Genomic DNA, 15,363 nt, shown 5'->3' with positions numbered 1-15,363 from the left:
GAGTTTTTTTTTTTTTTGTTTTTTTTCCGAAGGTTTGAGATGCACCGTAACAGAGGACTATCATAAACATGATTATTTTGAAGAAATGGCTCCTTGGTGGCAAGGAGCCATTTCCGATTATATGATGTTTTTAAAACCATGCTCAGATAAAGAGATTTTCAATAAAAGAATCTACAATTTAATTTACATTGTAGGGATGTAATAAACCTAGTACATCCCAATACTCTAAGTAGCTAACTTTCATAATAGAGGTGGGTAGATTGATACCAATATCGATCGTATCAATAAGAATGGTGTCAGATACTTTAGAATCAGATTGCTACCAAAATCTGCAGTATCTCACTTAAGTATTTCATAACTATCTGACCATATATAACTTATTCAATCATATAGTAATGCACTCATGGCATGTACCCGCCCATGTGTGGCTCAACAATCATGGCGGATCAACGCATTTTGTTCCGCTGACGCTAGTGACTCTGACCAATCAGAATCTTCCCGAGCCCTTCGTCCTAACCAATAGGCTGCCTACGTACACCTCTCGAAAACATGTCGCCGATGAAGCTGTGCGTTCCCGGTAAGTCCCGTAATTTTGTCTCTAAAAGCGCTTAAAAACTAAATATACCGGTGTGTAGATTGTATTTTGGGATATGTAAACAGATTTAACAGCTTTCGCGTCATTTTCTATTAGAAAAGGAAGTTAAACTGCGTTCTGAGCGTGCGAAACCCTGGTGATTATTTCCAGCTGCCATGCGTGGAGTGGGCTTTGGCTTCCCGTACTTGTAACGCGGTAGTAACTTATTTTATAATCAATCACCTGTTGGATCAGCTGACTGTCAGATGGAGTCGGGTTTTCAGGTCTACCGTATCACGGTCTTTTATCGTATTTGCAGGGCTGTGAGTTATTGACTTTGGCTTTCCACTGCTGATGAGATCTGATCCGCAGCCCTGCCCATCTCCTCGGGCAAGATAACGCATTCCTAAGGTTTGTTTTGTCACACCCGTGGGAAAGCCGCATGTCTATCCGGCGCATGGCAGTAGTGAACCTTAAATGAGTTGTCAGCAGGAGTAGCATTTAATTTCATTCTAATTACGGTTGAAAGAGCACAAAGTAGCAAGATAATTAATTGCAGTGCAAGAAAAATTAAGGGTAGTAATGTGTCACATGACATAAATTGTTTTGTGTTTTAATCTTATTGTCCATGATGTGTTTTGTGCTTAAGGGTTGCAGATACATTGTTAGTCCCACAATGCTGTTACATCAAAGCATCCTCAGTTAGTCTCTCAGTTTCAGTTAGCAGATGATAACCAAAATAAGGGAAACTATTATTATTGTTGTTATTATTAGTTAAATATTATATAGTCTATGTTCACCATTGTAACACAATATTCTGTTACAATGCTGGATGCTTATATTAAACATGGACAAAGTTTTAAATAATGATATGTACAGATCATCCCTGTAAGCCAGTAGCTCAGTTTCAGTTTTTTTTTTCTACTTTTGGATCTTTGTTATGTCCTCAAGAGAGGGAGGATGTTCAATCTGTCTGTTTGTGAAGTCAGTCAGATAAAGATGGTTGATGGAGATGTGAAAGGGCTGGGTTCAGATATGGAGCAAAGCCCAGCATAAGATAAAGATGATTTTTGGTGATGACTCATGCAAAGATGTTTTTATTTTAGTTCTTTTTTTTTTATTTAGAAGGAACAGTGCATCTCCAGAACCCAAACACTAACACAACATCTATGTATTTTTGTTTGTACTTAGGTGACAAACTATGCAGCGCAGAAGACTGTATTCCTGGCACAGGAGTATACCTGCGACATGGCTACATATACTCGTCACTAGCAGGCTATGTGCTCAGGAAGAATGAGGGAGAGGAGGTAAGGGGTATGGGTAAGACAGGGGAGGGGAAAGTTTGTTCAGCAGTGAGACAAGTGCAAATGCCAGACTAAAGGTATTTTTGCGATGTCTGTTGACGTGAGTGAGCTGAACTAGTTTTGTTAATGTCTAAAGTGATTTGTACATCATATGGATAACTTCTACTGGGATTATTTTGTCTCCTTAGTTACCAGTGATTTCAGTTGTGAGGGAAACAGAAACACAACTGCTGCCAGATGTAGGCGCAATAGTCACCTGTAAGGTATGCAATAGAATAAGAAACTGTTACTATCGCTGGATGTTCGGAGTAAATAATCGTGCACAGTTTACAATCTGTTTTTATTTATTTTTCATTTAACAGGTAACCAGCATCAATCCCAGATTTGCCAAAGTCCACATCCTTTATGTAGGTTCCACACCGCTGAAGGACCGCTTTAGAGGCACTATCAGGTAACTCTAAATATTCTAATATTATACTGGAGACTGTTCAGTACAATTCAGTTTTATTTATACAGAGTCAAGGATTTAAGGCACTTTATATTGTAAGGTAAAGACCCTACAATAACACAAAGAAAACAGAGAAAACCCAACAATCATATGATTCCCTATGAGCAAGCACGTTGGCGATAGTGGGAAAGAAAAACTCCCCTTTAACAGGAAGAAACCTCCAGCAAAACCAGGCTCAGGAAGGGTGGCCAATAGGATAAGATGGGGACTGATTATTCCAGACCTTGTATGTGAGGAGCAGGATTTTGAATTCAATTCTGGATTTAACAAGGAGCCAATGAAGAGAAGCCAATATATGAGAAATATGATCTTTCTTTCTAGTCCATGCCAGTACACTTGCTGCAGCATTTTGTATTAACTGAAGGCTTTTCAGTAAGTTTTTAGGAAATCCTGATAATCGCGAATTACAGTAGTCCAGCCTAGAAGTAATAAATGCATGAACTAATTTTTCAGCATCAGTCTGAGACAGGATCTGTCTCATTTTGGAAATGGAAGAAACATCTTACATTTTTGTTTAATATGTGCATTGAAGGACATATCCTGGTCAAAAATGACACCAAGATTCCTCACAGTGTTACTGGAAGCCACGGTAATGCCGTCCAGAGTGAGCATCTTTTAGATACTGTATTTCAAAGATTGTTAGGGCCGAGTACATTAATGCCACATTAATCATCCAGGTTTGTATGTCTTTAAGACATTCTTGTAGTTTAACAAATTGGTGTGTGCTATCTGGCTTAATAGATAAATGAATGAATAGATAAAGTCTAGTGTCATCTGTATAACAGCAGAAATGTATGCTATGTCTTCTAATGATACAGCCTATGGGAAGCATGTATAATGTAAACAGAATTCTAGAATGGAACCCTGCGGAACTCCATAGTTATTCTTCCTATCTGAAGAGGACTCTCATTTACATGAACAAATTTCAGTCTTTTAGATACGATTCAAACCGCTGCAGCGCAGGACCTTTAATACCTACAGCATGCTCTAACTGCTGTAAAAAATGTTATGGTCACAGAGATGAGTCCACTGTCAGAGGCCATAAGAAGCTCAATTGTAACCTTCACTAAAGCTGATTCTGTAAAGAAACTGTTAGAAATACCAGATAGGTAAGAATGAAGAAGCCTTTTTAAAGTTGCTGCTATCCTATGATTGGACTTAAACATACATAAAAATAGTAATTACTGCATCCAGATTTTAAGATGAATTCAAAAAGCCATTTTTTTTCTACTGTTTTTTTTGCCCCCAAAATAAAAATTCATCTCATTGTAATTCTCACCAGTACTTGCCCAGCTAGTCTTATTCAAATTCAAACCGATAAGTTGATTTAAAAACAACGAAATAAACTCATTAAAGTCTCTACTTAAACTCCAATATATGTATGCCAAACTTTCAGACTGCTAATCATGTGAGATGGGCCTGAGGCGGCCAAAAGCAGGACCTGTTTTAACCCTCTCGGGCTCAAATTAAACTTTTTGTTGCTAATGCACAACCAAGTCCTGCAGTGGTACTTCTGAGTAAAAAAAAACCCTCATAAAATATGTATGTGGGGTAATCAGGTTGTTAGTTTTTAACTGTTGCAAATCGGCAACGCCTGCCTCGAGAGGGTTAAGGAGGTGGTTGTAGAAAATGAAGGTGGAGCAGTCGCATTGACAGCATTGCTAGACAGGTTTCAAAATGATTATTTTGTCGAGCAAGTTTTGAAAGTAATTTTAACAGAAGTATTCTCTTTCATTTCGCTTTGCTGAGCGAGATGCTCATAGCCGCCACCGTACAGATCTAACTCCAGCGTGAGGCAGGGTTTTATGGACATAATATTCTGGCCTAAACACAAACTCACTCTCTGTTTCTCTACAGAAAAGAAGATGTGCGTGCAACAGAGAAAGACAAGGTCTGTTTGACTTCCACTTTTCCACTCACATCTTTCATTAGTTTCTTCTGCATGTAATAATTTTTATTAAAATAAGGTGACATGTTTATTGGTAACCGTTTTTCTTTCTTGTTACAGGTAGAGACATACAAAAGCTTCAGACCCGGTGACATCGTCTTGGCAAAAGTTGTATCCTTCACATTATTATGAAGGATTATGCCGTCACTGGTGGTTTTGAACATTTACATAATTGTGGACTCTGAATTCATTCCCCAGGCTGAGACTGTCTACAACAAGTTTTTCTTTTTTTGTTTCTAAATGTGCTTGAGGGAGAATATTTGTCACAGTCAAAATAACTCCTGTGCCAAAAATGTTAATAAGAGTGAACAATGAATGACTGGAAAGTATGCAGGTCATATGTAACTTTTATTTCTTCCTGGAAACACATCAGGTCACCAAGACACGGCTTAAAAAACAAAAACAAAATGCGATGTGTAACATGTAAACGTTTCATCAACTGCCTTTACAAATTCACCTTTCCATTTCTGGAATAAGAATTTTTAAATCCTGATTTGTATCCATTGATAAACCTTGACGTGACTGTGTCAGATTTCTCTTGGTGATGTTCAGTCTAACTACCTGTTGACAACAGCAGAAAATGAACTGGGAGTGGTCGTTGCACACAGTGAAGCAGGTAAATATCAAATGCATAAATTGGCCATTGGCCTTGAAGCGCTGGAGAATTCCAGCACCGTGCTGCACAGAATACTAACACCCTGTTGGACCACAAGGTGGTGCTATCTGATGGATTATCTTTCTACAGAAAAGCATTTGCTAGGTTTGTTATTGCCACTTGAAGACTGTGACAAACATATATCAATTATCTTCTTTTAAACTACCACTAGGTGCCTAAGTATCAAAATGTCTGATTCACTAATCTGTTAGCTGTGAAGCAATTTATTAATGGTTAATAATGTAATCTTGATGTATTTTTTTTCACTCTGTTTTTCTGTATCTCAGGTGCTCAGATGGTTCCCATCAGCTGGTGTGAGATGCAGTGCCCACTTACGCACGCCAAAGAGTTCCGTAAAGTAGCGCGAGTGCAGCCCGAGTACCTACAAGCATGAGAGTCTGGAAATTCCTTCCTATCACAAGGAACCATCATCACAAGGAACGCACAACCCCGCCCATCTGCCCTTCAGTCACTCCTGTCAAGTAGCTTCCCAGCTCTGTTTTTCGATGCTATCTGAGTAATGATTCACAGATTACTTCTGGTTTCGCGTGTTTTAAGTGTTTTGCAAAGAGCTGTCTTTCATCTGTCCATGCTGTTTATTTAGTCATCTTTTCATTGTGTTGGATGAAAACCACTGAACAGAACAACTTAGGAAAAAAGTGGTTAAATTCCAAACAATAGCAGGTGTTGTTAAATCCAAATGCCAGAAATGTGGGTGTGAAAAATTGCCTTTAAATTTTCTGACGGCAATCATATTAGAACTGTATCAGTTCACTCAACGTGTTGCATCGCAGCTGCCAAACTGTCACAAACCTGAAAACCAAATTGAGCAACTAGCCAGATGCAGGAGTCACTTAGTTTTACTGTTAAGTATTACACTTAGAAATGTGGCAGGTCATCGGGTTGGTTAGTCGATAAATGGATGGATCTTTGACGTAAAGACAAAACTGGACTCTTTTATATCCATTTTATATCTGGAGAGATGAGAAAAGGGACCTTGATCCAACCAGAAATACTACATAGGTAGCAATGTAGTTTTTCTGCTGAGATATCCATGCAACTAACCTGATTGGCCACATTCATAGAAGTGAAAGACTTTGAGCTGAAAAGACTGAGCTCTTTTTTTTTTTTTTTGTTCCTTTAAAACTTTTCAGTTTCTAGTAAAATAAATGTGATTAAAAGAAATGGAATACTGAAGTACTGCATACGATAGTCAGATATTTTTGATTTCCAGCATATTAACTCAAAGATTATAAGCGAAATACAAGAAAGCAGTAATACTAACATTTTCTTTGATATATACTGGACTTCTCTTATTCTTTCTTTACTGTACAGAAGATGTGCAAGAATGAAATAAAGCGACTATCCAAACCATCTGTGCAAAGTTTCCTCTTTACACACATTCATAAGATCACAATGAGAATTTTGATTACTTCCACATTGCTTTGCAAATTAAAGTCATTTGACAATTATTATATTCTGTCTTTTACAATTTTGTGGCCCATCCTTTTGTAAACAGACCGTTAACACATTTAACTCAATATATTCTAACCGAACTCTTTCTCGGGTACACCATGCTGGCACTGGGTTCATCAACCCTTTTGGCTTAAGTGCTTTAATTCCTTTTCACATAGAATCTACAAGGTGTTCAAACCGTTCCTCAGAGTTTGGTTAATGTTAACATGACATCATCACGAAGTTTCTTCAGATTTCTCTGCTGCACATCCATGATGGTGAATCCTGTATTCAGTGTCATCCTGAAGGTGCTCTTTTGGATTGAGTTCTGGAGATGTTCAAGAATCCAGCTGAGATTGTTTTAATTTTGTGACATGGTGTGCTAGCCTGCTGTTATCTTTGTACACTCTGATCATAAAGGGTTGGACATGGTCAACAATACTCAGTTGGTACTAAGAGGCCGAAAATGTTCCAAGAAATTATTTCCCCACACTGTTACACCATCACATTCAACCTGAGCCACTGATACAAGAGATGATAGATCTCTGCTTCCATGTGGTTTACTCCAGATTCTGACCGGGTAGTGACTGACTGTCTGGGTAGGGTTCAACATCTTGTGGATTTAAATGCACTTATATATACCTCAGTTGTAACAATTGCTTATTTGAGTTACTGCTGCCTGCAGCAAGAACCAACAAAACATTTTCACCTAGATCTGCCACTCACTGAATACTTCTGTTTTTCTGCACCATTCTCTGTAAATCTGAAGAGATGCAGGAAATGTTATGCAGGGAAATTCCACATCATTCCCATAAATGATCACGTCACTCAACATCACTCCTTCCTCATTCTGATGCGCTGTTTGAACTTCAGCAGGTGCCGTGACCATGTTTGCATGCATAAATGCGTTGAGTCGTTTCCATGTGATCTGCTGATTAGATATAGTTGCATTAACAGTCAAGTGTATCTAACAAAGTAATCAGTAAGTGTAGATGTGTCATTGTGATCTTTCCCCAAACTTATATGTTTCACTATTTTACAAAGTAAACAGTAATCCTTAATCTATATAAAATCCCACAAACTGTTATAAAATAATGAGCTGCTCACACATTAAACCGGCTGCTTGTTTTCCAGCTGTTGGAGAGCTGTTTAATATACAGTATATACAACTAACGATGTGTTTTTCTTTTCACCAGTGTACATTTTACTTTCTGCAGGATCAATTCTACAGTAAAGCTGATTAAACGAAAAAGTGTGCCAATTAAAACACTATGTACAAAAGCTTTGTAAAACCAAATCTTCACTCGTCAATCATCAAAGCGAACTGATCGACATGTATTGATATCAATTGAAAATTTCTTATTGGACGGTGCAGTAAACCCAAGTCCCGACCCCCTGTTATTAAAGTCCATTCTGCGCGAGTGGGCTCGTTCAAACTCCCCCAGAAGGCCTTGCTGCAACTGCTGCTGTGCGTCCTTCCCTAGTGCCATATTTGCTCCACCAGTGCTCGTCGCCGCCGGCTGGAAACCCTTTTTAAAGCCCCCCATCAACCGGAGGAACTTCTGCTGTTGTTCAGAGCTGTTGAACTGCGCCGTGCTCCACTGACCCAAACCCTGCAGAACAGAAACAAAATTTCATAAACATTAGAAATGTATTCAGGAGTAAAGTTTCCACATTTAAGAACCTTCTTCTGCTTGAAGACTATAATTCTGTCTTAGGCTACGTCCACGGGTATTTTTGAAAACGGAGATTTTCCGTTTTCGTTTTAAAAAATAATCCCGTCCACACGTAAACGCAGAAATGAAGGAAAACGCTGCTAGGAACATGCCAAAGGGGTGGCTGTAGCTCAGGTGGTAGAGCAGGTCATCTACTGGTCGGAAGGTTGGTGGTTCGATTCCTGGCTTCCCCTAGTCTGCATGCCAAATATCCTTGGGCAAGATACTAACCCCAAATTGCTCTCCGATGCATCCATCGGAGTATGAGTGTGTGTGAATGTTAGCTATAAAGCACTTAGAAAAATGTGCTTGTGCGAATGGGTGCATGCACAAGTTGTGTAAAGCGCTTTGAGTGCTCAGATGAGTAGAAAAGCGCTATATAAGAACCAGTCCATTTACCACAGCTACATGCCGTGACAAACAAGTGCTTCTTCATTTAAGGCACGGGGAGAGTGGTATTCTTTGTAAAAACAAAACAAACAACACTAATACCGACCGTAGGTTTGACTGTTTTGTCAGGTTGAGAGGCCTTGTCGATCTCCATTTGTAAAGCCTGTCTTCTTTCCTTTAAGACAAAAACAAACAAAACAAAATTAAACTGCACTGCATAAAACACAAAAAGCATTCTGATTTGCTTAGCTCTGGTAAACTCATTTTACATCGTGGGCCACATACAACCCACTTTGAGCTTAAGTTAAAATACCCTTTCTGACAGTGTAAAGATATTTAACTGCACATTTGATCTCTGAGATATCTCAATATATGAGGAAGAAGAGTAATTTAAACATTTTGTCTCTGCTTTTCAAGATGATAAAAAAAATGCTGCTCCTGTAATTATAAAGTGGAATTTTTTTTGTTGATTCCCAGAAAATTTCCTATTTTTCTAATTTATTTTTACTGTGGACACGCTTAAAAACAGACACCTATAGTAGACAGTGAAAACCCCCCATTAAAAATAGTAACATTTCTGTCATTTAATTATCTATGACTTTATTACTGCAGTATGAATCTATTTATCCATCTTTATTTATAAAGCACTTTAAAACAACCACAGCTGACACAAAATGCTGTACATTGGAACTAAATAATAAAAATACATAAGATTTAAATAAAAACACATTAAAAAAAAAAGCTCAAATAATTACAACAAAAGCTAAAAAAAGAAAAGAAAAAAAAAGAAAAAGTGTTTTAAATCGAGTTTTAAAAGTAGACAGTGAAGGGGCCTCTCCACCTGCAGAGGCGACTGGGCACGATAGAAAAAGCCCAGTCGCCTCTGCGCTTCCTACTAGATCTTGGTCAGCTGACCTGAGACACTGACAGGATGTGCAGGGATCAGGAAGCGCAGAGAGGGAAGGTGGGGCAAGATTGTGAAAGGATTTAAAAACAAACGTGAGAATTTTAAAATGAACTCTAAAAGACACAGGCAGCCTGTGCAGCGAGGCCAGGACAGGGGTGCAGCTGCAGACGCGAAAGTAATGACCCACTGACACAGTGGTCAGTGACGTCAGACAGAAACTACAGTTTAACAACATGAATGAATGTGTTTCCTTTGACCTTACGTGATATATGTCACATCTATCTCTACTTTTAAGATTAGGCTTAAAACTTTCCTTTTTGCTAAAGCATATAGTTAGGGCTGGACCAGGTGACCCTGAATCCTCCCTTAGTTATGCTGCAATAGATGTAGGCTGCCGGGGGATTCCCATGATGCATTGAGTTTTTCCTTTCCAGTCACCTTTCTCACTCACTATGTATTAACAGACCTCTCTGTATTGAATCATATCTGTTATTAACCTCTGTCTCTCTTCCACAGCATGTCTTTATCCTGTCTTCCTTCTCTCACCCCAACCGGTTGCAGCAGATGGCCGCCCCTCCCTAAACCTGGTTCTGCCAGTGGTTTCTTCCTGTTAAAAGGTAGTTTTTCCTTCCCACTGTCGCCAAAGTGCTTGCTCATAGGGGGTCATATGATTTTTGGGTTTTTCTCTGTATCTATGAAGCGCCTTGAGGCGACTTTTGTTGTGATTTGGCGCTATATAAATAAAATCGAATTGAATTGAATCTTGCCCATAGTACATAATAATGTCCCTCAGGGAATGTTTGATGCGAAAAGGACTGTTAATATAAAAGTGGCCTGTAGAAGAACAGTGTTTCATGAATTTCTGAAGGACTACGTGCATTTTGAAACATGCCAATTCCTGATTATGGCAATAAGTTTCACACATCAATCTATGGAGAGATAACGAGAGCTCTGTTGACCTGATTGATGGTGATCTCATCAGTGTTTCCACTCCTCTCTGACAGGAAAACCACGTCAACTTGGGGAGACTCCTGAAACTACAGTTCATAAAAAGCTCATACACTATTCATACCATTCAAATAAAAAGCATCCAGGCACACTGCTAACAACCTGAGAGAAGCGCACTCACCTCTGGGTCTTCCCGTTCTTGTTTGATGTTTTTCTTCTTTTTAGCAACAGGTTTAACTCCAGAGTCGCTCGTGCGTTGCACCTTAGCAGAGCTCTTTTTCTTTTTGCTTTTCTTCTTGTCACCAGCTTCGCCACTCTGCTCATCCCCCTGAACCTTCCGTTTGTCTTCTTCCTCTTCACATTTGACCTTTTTTCTTTTCTTCTTCTTTGGCTCTTCTTCCTCTGCATTGGTAGACTCCACAGTAGCTATTTTACATTTACCCTTTTTTACCTTTTTCTTAAATTCTGTCGTTACTTCATCATCAGTAGCAACAATAACACTGTTTGTTGATTTCTCTTGCTTTTCACTTTTTCTAACTTTGTCTGATGCTGCTTTGCTCTTTTTGTTTTTGCCTTTAACCTCTGTTGTTTCTACTCCATTTTCTTCTTTAGTCTCGGTTTCTTTCTTTTTCTTCTTTTTTATTTTTACGTCCTCGTGTTTGATTTTTTCTAACTTTATGCCATTTTCAGCTGCTTTAGCTTTCTTTATTGTTGCTCCTTCCACAGTTAAAGGGCATTTTTGTTTTTTCTTCTTTTCTTTTCTTTGCCCTTCGGTCGCCTCTGCGCTCATTTCTAAAGCATGTTGCTTATCTTTCACTTTCTTGGGCAGACTGTCTTGATCCACTTGCTTTTCTTCCTCCTCTTCTTTTACCATATTTTCTCGTTTTATTTGTGTAGACTTATTCTTTACATTCTTCTTCTGTTTCTTATCCACTTCCTGCTCTTTTACTAAAGTATCTGCAGTTTCTACATAAGCCTCGCCATCAGCCAACACCTTATTTTTCTTCTTCTTTTCTTTGATTTTCACCTCAGTCTCCTCTGTGCTCATATCTAAAACCTGTTTTTTCCCTTTCTTGACTTTTTTGGGCAGACTATCTTTTCCCACTTGCTCCTCTTCCTGTTCTTCTTTCACCATGTTTTCTTGTTTAATTTGTGTAGACTTATTTTTTCCTTTTGTCTTCTTCTCTTTTTTTTCCACTTCCTCCTCTTTTACTAAATTCTGTGTAATTTCTCCTAGACTCTCACCATCTGCCAGCAGCCTCTTCTTCTTCTTCTTGGTGACATTTTGTCCATCAGTGACCTCAGAGTCATTGACATCATCCAGAGAATCTGTTTTCCTCTCCTTCTTTTTCTTATTTTCTTCCTTCTCACCATTTCCGTCCCATGACCCGTCTTCGATTACCACAGCATCAGCCATTTTGCCTTTCTTCAGTTCTTTTCTCACCTCTTTTAGGCTGAAATCATCAGCTTTTCCTTTTTTGTGTTTCTTCTCTTTCTTTATATTATTTTCCTCACTCTTCTCTTCCTCCATCTTCATTTTCATGATTTCTGCGTGCCTCTCCTCAGCTACAGGTCTCTTGCTTGACTGGTGAGAGAAAGTTCACTGTTACTTCAAGTTTCTATTCTGCGTTTGTGGAACAGTGAATGGCAGAGCAGTAAACACTAACCAAAGGTTTGGCTGGCTCTTTGGGTTGGGACTGCTGATCAATTTCTCTTTGGAGGGCCAGTCGCTTTGCCTGAAGAGAACCAAGCAGAACTGGACATAAATATTTATAATAAAAATGGACAACCCCACTGCAACACTGTTTTGTGTATTGGTTAGCATGACACTTATTCCAATCTAAGAGTTTCATTTCAGATTTAAAATTCTGATCCAAATGTTTTTATTGTTCTGCTGCTACCTGACTATACATCTGATAAGAATATAGTAGATTAAGTAGTAAATAAGTATATTCTCCTCCTCGTCTGCAACAAATGTGGCATTATAAGTGTTGAAACAGAAAGTTTAAGCTCAAAGTACAAATTTAGCAATGTTGGAATGGTATAAGTCAAGCTGAGAGACCAAATTTCAAATGGAATACAGGACACAGCGAACAGTTAACTAAACTTTGCGTTGGATTACTAATTCTAACGCTATAATTGTTAGATATGTGGCAGCTTATCGTCTCACAACCTGACATGTGAAGTCGGACCTACAACCAATATTCAAGTCTGGATTACTTTGTCGCCTTGTAGCGTTAAGAAGTCAGAATAAGATATTCCGATTAGGTTGGATAATCAGTACCTGATCAATTGTGATTTCAATGGGCTTGTGACAGGACCTTTCAGAAACAAAAACTACGTCCTCATCGGAATCCGTCTGAAACATAAAAGGGAAATATCAGCATCCATTCAGACACATCTCTAAGCTAACCGGTCCATGGTCTCAAATATTTAGAAAAAAAATGGAGTTAAAGCTTTACTAAAACACCAGTTATTATGTTTGAATATGCACGTTAAAGGCAAACTAATATATATAATATATAACCAAACTAAGCGATTTGATTCAAGATAAGCTGACCAGGTTTATGCACAAAACGCTACAGGTAACTGGTCACGCTAGCTTATTAGCCAACGGGAGCTTACAGTAAAAAAAAAAGTAAATCCGATCCAGAACTGAACAGTTTAATTCGTCAGACAATTACACTATTTTGGCACAAGCGCATCGGATATTGTAAAATACAAACTTCAAAAGCGATTTACTTACTTTGCACACTTTTACAATTCACGTGGGTAGCGTTTTACGTTCGCGACCCGGAAGTAGATTTTCCTCTTCCTGCTAGAGACGAGAAATGAGTCCGTAGCAACGGAGGCCAGCGTACACGTAAGTGAGCTGCCAAACAGTTTGACAGTTGTTTAATTTTTAATTTTCACTGTTTTTGTTTGTGTTAACCATCAACATTAAAACGATTAAAAAAATATTAACTAAAATATGCACAATTTTCAATTGTAACCCAAGTAGGACCAAATTCAGAACTCATAATTACTTTGTCTTTATTTAAACAGATGTATGTAGTTAGATATATGATTTGCTTATGATAATGTTAAATACCCTCAAGTTATTATTGTCAGTGTCATTGAGGAAAGGTGACGAACCTATGCAAGTCAGACCATGAACAGTCAGCAACGCCTAACAGACGTCTCTTTGAAACATGTCTTGTGATTTGAGGCTGACTTTAAAGCATGATCTCACTTGAAACTTGCAAAATAAATAACAATGCTGTGTGTTTAAGGTTATTATGCATACTTTTCATAATGGGATTTCAGATAGGTTGTGTGTGCTGAATTTCTTGTGCAGGTGGCAGAATCTTTTATGAAATGGCAAGGGGAGTGAGATGAGCCTAATGTGCCCCTGTCAAAGTTGTACTTCCCCCTTTTTGGGTGACATTCCAGTATTGACAATACACTCGTGACAGCAGATAATATCATTGAGCTTCAAATGCACTTTGTTCGTGACACAAATAACAGCTCAATTATTCCAAGCCACTTACTTACCACAGGGGAAGGATGCATTTTACACCAGATGTCCTTCCTAATGTAACCCTCCCATTTATTCAGGCTTGTGATCCCTGAGGCTGGGTTTGTGTTGAAAAAACAGGTATCTTTCAAAGCAGGATCCACAACTTAAACACATAGTTTGAGGAGAAATTTTGGGAGTTTGGCAGCGAAATCCCTGTTATTTTAACAGTGAATTCACCCTGCTGACTTCTGTTACAACCAGGGATTAAAATGGTCTGAAATGATGTGGCACCTTAAGTTAATTAGTAATTTACATGTCTTTAACGCATGATAAAATCAAGCCACTTAATTTTTCATGTTTTGTGTCCTGCATTCTTACAAGCCTTTCTAAACATAGGCTCACCCCCCTGACATCCCCTTTAGTCTAAACAGGTCTCCGATGCCTTTATTAACATGTAACCCTCCCCCTGCAACCTCTTGTAGCCAGCCATTGCAGATCCAGTCATTAGCTTTATACTCTTCCATGTGCATGACAGTCACTTTGACCAAGCATACAGTTTTCTTTCACCCAGCCTTCATTCTGGAAATGGACGTTTAAGAAGCCGCATCCGAACCCAGCTCTGCTCCTAGTAGCTAGCTGCAATCCTCCTCCATCTCCATCATCCAGCAGGCCATGCTTTTGCAGGTCCCTGACGTTCTTACTACTGAAAGCTTACTTATTTTTAGAAGACTCCCACATGCAGTGGGGATTTTTGGCTATTTATGTGATATGACTTGGCTCGTGATTTAACATAACACAGAGAAGGGGTGTGTGTGTGCCTTCATATCAGTAGTTTCAGTCCTACTAAATAACACTCAAAGCTAATGATATAGCTTAAGTATCATAAGCAGATTTGCATATATATATTAAGTTTTAAAATACACTCTAGATCAGGATTGTTAAGGAGAATGTGTGGACTAATATGTGGACCAATTTTAAGGATCATCTTTTCAGAAAACATACATTTATATGCTTGAAGTGTTGCTTGGAAACCAGTTTGGTGTTAAAACAGTTGTACCATTTCTTTCTTTATTTGTGATTCAGTTACAGTGCACTGAACACTTGACGACGATACATCTGAACTAGATGTAGTAGTACCTGACTTTATAGTTATCCCAACAATAAAAACAACAACACCAGGGTATATTTAACAGAATAGGTGCACTGATGTATTAGTCACTTTGTGCAAATCACATTACAGACATTCATGTTATGCTGCCATAAAACAGTGACAGAGCTATCATTATAAGAGGATCTCAAAAAAGAAATACCAGTGCTTTTTCACATTTGGAACAACTACAGTACATGTTTAAAAATCAGTTATATAGGCTTAATACATTTAAAAAAAAAACCTACAATGATCATATTTTCATTGTACTATATTAGAACACACGGCTTTACACAAAAGTAAAATCACTCAC

The 15,363-nt window shown here is 38.4% G+C and overlaps 2 protein-coding genes across 3 annotated transcripts; one reads left to right on the top strand and one right to left on the bottom strand.

The window, feature by feature from the left end:
• The first annotated feature begins 460 nt into the window (after positions 1 to 460).
• Positions 461 to 6,365, top strand: exosc1 (exosome component 1). The gene is made up of 8 exons (XM_085163234.1): positions 461 to 577; positions 1,766 to 1,881; positions 2,067 to 2,141; positions 2,241 to 2,329; positions 4,244 to 4,277; positions 4,395 to 4,445; positions 4,866 to 4,950; positions 5,277 to 6,365. Exons 1-8 carry the CDS (start codon positions 550 to 552, stop codon positions 5,381 to 5,383), a joined length of 585 nt encoding a protein of 194 aa, XP_085019360.1. The 5' UTR covers positions 461 to 549; the 3' UTR covers positions 5,384 to 6,365.
• An 84-nt stretch (positions 6,366 to 6,449) lies between these two features.
• Positions 6,450 to 14,970, bottom strand: knop1 (lysine-rich nucleolar protein 1). Of its 2 annotated transcripts, XM_085163231.1 has the most exons (7): positions 13,151 to 14,970; positions 12,689 to 12,763; positions 12,072 to 12,140; positions 10,586 to 11,989; positions 10,416 to 10,493; positions 8,656 to 8,724; positions 6,450 to 8,057 (listed from the first exon to the last, which is right to left on the bottom strand). In XM_085163231.1, exons 4-7 carry the CDS (start codon positions 11,945 to 11,947, stop codon positions 7,752 to 7,754), a joined length of 1,815 nt encoding a protein of 604 aa, XP_085019357.1. In that variant the 5' UTR covers positions 11,948 to 11,989; positions 12,072 to 12,140; positions 12,689 to 12,763; positions 13,151 to 14,970; the 3' UTR covers positions 6,450 to 7,751. The 2 variants fall into 2 exon arrangements, with proteins under 2 accessions (XP_085019357.1, XP_085019356.1); XM_085163230.1 differs by lacking the exon at positions 13,151 to 14,970 and having other exon boundaries at positions 12,689 to 13,144.
• Positions 14,971 to 15,363: the final 393 nt, after the last annotated feature.

Source organism: Neolamprologus multifasciatus, chromosome 6, assembly GCF_963576455.1.
Source record: "Neolamprologus multifasciatus chromosome 6, fNeoMul1.2, whole genome shotgun sequence".
Lineage (NCBI taxonomy): Eukaryota > Metazoa > Chordata > Actinopteri > Cichliformes > Cichlidae > Neolamprologus > Neolamprologus multifasciatus.
This window is presented reverse-complemented; position numbering and strand designations above follow the sequence as displayed.